The 5,151-nt window shown below is 67.4% G+C and overlaps 1 protein-coding gene across 1 annotated transcript in view; it reads left to right on the top strand.

Annotated features, from left to right (window-relative positions):
• Window positions 1-4,774: 4,774 nt before the first annotated feature.
• The window catches only part of MZB1 (marginal zone B and B1 cell-specific protein), a 1,141-nt gene continuing 764 nt past the window's right edge, over window positions 4,775-5,151 (top strand). The window contains exon 1 of the mRNA XM_010579171.1: window positions 4,775-4,966. Within this exon, the coding sequence (XP_010577473.1) occupies window positions 4,775-4,966 (192 nt within the window). The remainder of the gene's footprint in view (window positions 4,967-5,151) is intronic.

Genomic DNA, 5,151 nt, shown 5'->3' with positions numbered 1-5,151 from the left:
CGGCAGCCGTCCACGGCGGGGTGGGCTGGCCCTTCCCGGCCGGCGTGGACGGGGAGCTGCTGGGCTTGCTGAGTAAGGAGCAGTTTGAGTGCGTGGACGTGGAGCTGGAGAGCGGCGAGGCAAGGAAGGGCCATTGCAAGAAGAGGACCGTCCCCAAGCGCCAGATCCTGCTGAAGAGGAAGGAGAGGAAGGAGACGGGTTTCGGCCCCCGGGGGGATGGCCCGGCCCCCCAACCCCTGTCCCCCGCCAGGAAGGAGCCCCTCAGCAAGGGCAGGGCTGTCGGAGAGGACTTCAGGCTCAACTACAAGCAGTTTGTGAAGACAGCCTCCCTGGATGCTGACGCCGGCAAGACCAGAGCAGCCTCTTGCCTGGTGAAAAATGTCCTCGCCAAGAAAATGCAGTACGAGCAGAGGATCAAGATGGAGCAGAAGGGGCTGCGGGGCAGCTCGACTTCCTCGGGGCCGTCCTCTGCTGGCACCGACCTGCTGGGGGACGGCTTGGAGGGCAAGTCCAGCTCGCTCTCCCGCTCGGACTGCAGCTTCTCGGCCGAGGAGCTGCGGGGCGGGGGGATGCCGCTGGCCGCAGTGGCCACGGTGGCCGTGGGGGATGCCACCGCCACCACCACCCATCCCGCCAAGGGGGTGGTGCTGAGCGAGGCAACGAGGGAGAGCGTCTGCAAGCTGAAGACAACCTTCAACGAACTCAACCAGAGGATGAAGTACCAGGAGGTGCTGGAGGGCCACCGGCTGCCCGGTGCCACCAAGGAGCCAGCATCGGAGAGGACCAGCTACCGGCGAGCGCGCGCCTTGTTCGAAGCCCACCCCGGGGTGGGGAAGGCGCTGGACGTTGCCCCCAGATTTGAGAGAGCGCTGAAGCCGTGGCCCAGCTTGAAGCAGCGAGCCATCCACCCCAGCCACCCCCAAACCCTCCCCTTCGAGGCCGACAGCCGGGCGCTCCCCGCCGCGCCGCCGTGCCGCCTCTTCACCTCCCGGGCGCAGGAGGTGAGGCTGGTGCCATGGAGTCGGCAGGAGGAGAAGCCGCTGTCAGCGCCCCGCCAGCCGCCCAGCCCCGGCACCCCAGCCCGGGGGTCCACGCCGGCCACCCCCCCCGAGCCAGAAGAGAAGGGGAAGGTGCGCATCCCGCAGCCCCGGGACGTGCGCAAGCTGGTGAAGAGCAGCTACAGCCTCTGCTTCGGGACCGTCGGCGCATCCCGTGGCACCGCAGCACCGGCGAGCGGCAGGGAGCCGCCACCGGCCACCCCGCTTGTCATCCACTGCACCTCGGTCTGCCGGCGGGAGCCAGCGACGGAGCCGGGGGACGAGGAGGCGCTGGCGGCTGCCGGCCAAAAGCCAGCCGCGGCGTGTGCCGAGGACCCCGCAAAGCTCCCCGGCGGCCGGCCCTCGCCCACCCGGGGCTCCCCCGTCCACATCACGAGGGTCCAGGCCACACGGAGGGGGTCGGCTACCGTGGAGGGGCCGCCAGCATCCCCCCCGCGCCGGGAGCGGAGCGAGCTCAGGGTGCCGCCACGGGCAGCGGTGGCTGAGGGGGTGCCACATGTGGAGACCCACCTCCACGTCCTGGTGGGCCGGCGGTCCCCAGCAGCAGCCAGGGAGGGCTCCCCGTCTCAGAGCAGCGCACTGCTGCGGACAGAGAAGACCGTTCTCCTCCCACCACCGCCGCCAAGTCCCACGGAGGGAAAGGAGGGACGCGGCCGTGGCGGCACGGGAGAGCTCCACGCTGCCGAGGGGCCTGAGTCAACGGTGCAGCGGCACGGCAGCAGCGACAGCGGGGACCCCCAAGCCGGACCCCTGGCTGGCAGCAGCGCATACCCACAGCCTGTGAAACCGGCAGCGGGAAGCGTGCCAGAGCCGCCCGCAAGCGAGCAGAGGCAGAAGCAGCCAGGCAGCCGGCCGGTGTCCGCGGGGAGCGGCGGTTCCGTTGGTGGCACCGGCCCTGCTGCCCCGTTTCGAGCTGGGGAGGGCGGCGAAGGTCCCTCTGGCCGGCTGCCGGAGAGGAGGGAGGCCTGGGAACATTTACCGAATTGGCCGGCAGCCACCGAGCCATACATTCCTGCTGCCCTGGCAGAGAACTCCAACTACTTAGCAATTCCTGTGAAAGCCCCCAAATCCTCTCCGATGCCAAAGCTGCCCTCAGCCCCCAACCCGGCCGGCGCATCCTTTGGGACCCCTTCGGTCCCCAACCCAGCCAGTGTGTCCTTTGGGACCCCTTTGGTCCCCAACCCGGCCAGCACGTCCTTTGGGACCCCTGCAGTCCCCAACCCAGCCAGCACATCCTTTGGGACCCCTTCAGTCCCCAACCCAGCCAGTGTGTCCTTTGGGACCCCTTTGGTCCCCAACCCGGCCAGCACGTCCTTTGGGACCCCTGCAGTCCCCAACCCGGCCAGCACATCCTTTGGGACCCCTGAAGTCCCCAACCCGGCCAGCACATCCTTTGGGACCCCTGAAGTCCCCAACCCAGCCAGTGTGTCCTTTGGGACCCCTGCAGTCCCCAACCCAGCCAGCACGTCCTTTGGGACCCCTGCAGTCCCCAATCTGGCCAGCACGTCCTTTGGGACCCCTGCAGCCCCCAACCCAGCCAGCGCATACTTTGGGACTCCCTTGGTCCCCAACCCAGCTAGCACAACCTTTGGGACCCCCACAGTCCCCAATATGACCAACTCATCCTTTGGCTTCCCATTAGCCTCCAGCCTGGCTAGCACATCATTTGGGACTCCCTTGGTCTCCAACCCCACCAACAAGTCTTTCGGGACCCCCTTGATCCCTTACACAGCCAGTGCGTCCTTTGGGACCCCCTTGGTCCCCAACCTGTGCGGCACAGCCTTTGGGACCCCCTCGGTCCCCAATCCATCCAGCGAATCCTTTGGGACCCCCTCAGTCCCTAATCTGGCCAACTCGTCACTCGGGATCCCCTTGGCCCCCAACCCAGCCAGCTCATCCTTTCGGTCCCCCTTGGTTACCAACCGAGTCCCCACTTCCCTTGGGCACCCATCAGTCTCCAGTGTGGCCAGCTCATCCTTTGGATCCCCTTTGGTCCCCAACCCAGCCAGCGCTCCACTGGGGACTGGTGCGTGTCCGTTGCCTGGTGGGGAAGCGCCCTGGAGCAAACCCGGCCCCGAGCCCACCCTGCCCCAGCCCCCCGAGGGCCCAGCTGCTGCAGAGCGTCCGGTGCTGCTGCCCCCAGCCCAGCCCCAGCCTCGCCTCGAGGATGCTCCCCATTTCCTAAGGAGGACCGACGGTGCCTCGCCGAGCAGCAAGAGCACACCAAGCCCCACCAAGCCCTTCGCCCCCCACCTGCCCGTGCACCGGAGGATGCTTGTCGATCCCGACAGTGGGAAATGCTACTACATGGAGCCACCACGGCAGCCCCAGCTGAAAACGCTCTACGACCCTGAGACCGGGCAGTACCTGGAGGTGCTCATCCCACCGGTGGCATCGCACACCGGGCTCTACCAGGCTCCTTTCAACCCCTTGGTCATGGCCCCAGGGGTCTATGGCCCACCCTACCTGCCCTACGGTGGTTTCCCGGGGCTCCTGGCACCCTCCGCACTCTCTCCGGCACACCCTGACCTGCCAGCTGCCGAAAACCCCAGCTTCTCTGGGACCTTCAGCTCTGCTCCCAAGGGTGAGGGGCCGCCCACTGCCGGGGGTCCCGACTGTGGATACCTGGAGAGCCTGTACTACATCCCCACGGGGATGCGGGCCAGCCCTGGCCCCAGCCCTGGCCAGGCCCCTGCCCGTGCCAGCCCTGCCGGGGCCGAGAAGGGACCGCTGCTCCAGATGTGACGGTCCTTGGCCGGGGATGGACCCACGTGGCACGTCCCTTCCCGAGCAGCTGGGCTGTAACCCCCCAGTCGGCATCAACCCTGGTACGGGAGAGACCCCCGCTCGTGGCTGAGCCGGCGAAGTGCCGAGAGGTAACAGGCATCGGTTGGACCTCACCAGCTCCTCGTGGGAACGGGGAGAAAAAGGATATTTTCCAATGCGACCACCTGGCAGTCCCTGAGGGGGGCCTGAAGTTATGGGCCCCAGCCGGCAAAGGGACCAGATGCACGGCCCCCACTTTCCCCTGTACTGTGGGTCCCATCCTGAGGGCAACCCGGGCTGGTCGGCACAGGGGGACGATGGCCTGGCCACCGCCAGCCCCCTGCCCACAGCCACAGCTGCAGCACGGACTCCCTGAAATAGTAATAAAAATGCTGAGACAGCACTAAACCCTGCGTATTCATCCTGCATTTGTGTAGTCTGTAAAGGGGGAGGGGGGTGCGAGGGGCTCCTGCAGCCCCTCTAGGGGAGCTGAGGGGCTGAGGCACTTGGACCCCACAGTCCGTCTGTCTGTCCTGGAGTGTCGACCAGATGCATCCCAGTCTCTGGGAGTAGGAGCGGGCTCCGCAGTCATTAGGAAGCCCTGAACCCCAGCCCTCGAACACCAAACCCCAGCCCTGACCCCCAAACTCCCACCCCAGCCTCAGCCCAGGTAGGTCCACACCATCCCAGGGAGGATTTGAGCCAAGGAGGAGGGGTCGGGCGCTACGGGACTGAATATCACCGAAAACCTCCCGGAGAGGGGACATTCGGTCGGGGAACACCCCACATGCACCCCCTCCCACCCCCTGCCCCAACACCCTGGGGATGGACGGGGCTGCGTCAGCCGGATGCAGGTGCGTCGGCTGCGCATCAGTGCCCACTCGCCAGCCCCGGGGGGGGTTTATAGCCGCCCCGTGCCTCCGCCCCAGCACTTTCGGCATCGTGGCAGGATGCGGCCGGCACTGGCGGCGTGGCTGGCCCTGAGCCTGCTGGTAGGAACGGGGGCTGAGGATATGTGCGGGGGCCCCCCTGCCGCCCCAGCCCACTCCATCTCTGCACCCCGGCTCAGCCCCGAGGAGCGGCTCTCGCCCCACATGCCCGAATCCCTGCACTGCGACGCCTGCTACGCCATCGCCTTCCAGGTGGGGATTGGGGAGACAGCACCCCAAAACCGGGGGTGAGAGCCCTCACAGGGATGCTCCAGCCTGGGGACATGCCGTCGGCTCCCCCCGGGGCACGCCGCTGATTGCTGCCCCCCTCTGGCACCCCAAAAAAGCCCTTTGGGGCCAGCAAGCCCCCTGGCAGCTACTCATGGCCTCACCCCCCC

Source organism: Haliaeetus leucocephalus, unplaced genomic scaffold, assembly GCF_000737465.1.
Source record: "Haliaeetus leucocephalus isolate CR32 unplaced genomic scaffold, Haliaeetus_leucocephalus-4.0 Scaffold656, whole genome shotgun sequence".
NCBI lineage: Eukaryota > Metazoa > Chordata > Aves > Accipitriformes > Accipitridae > Haliaeetus > Haliaeetus leucocephalus.
Note: the sequence above shows the minus strand (reverse complement) of the source record. Positions and strands in the feature narration are given on the sequence as shown.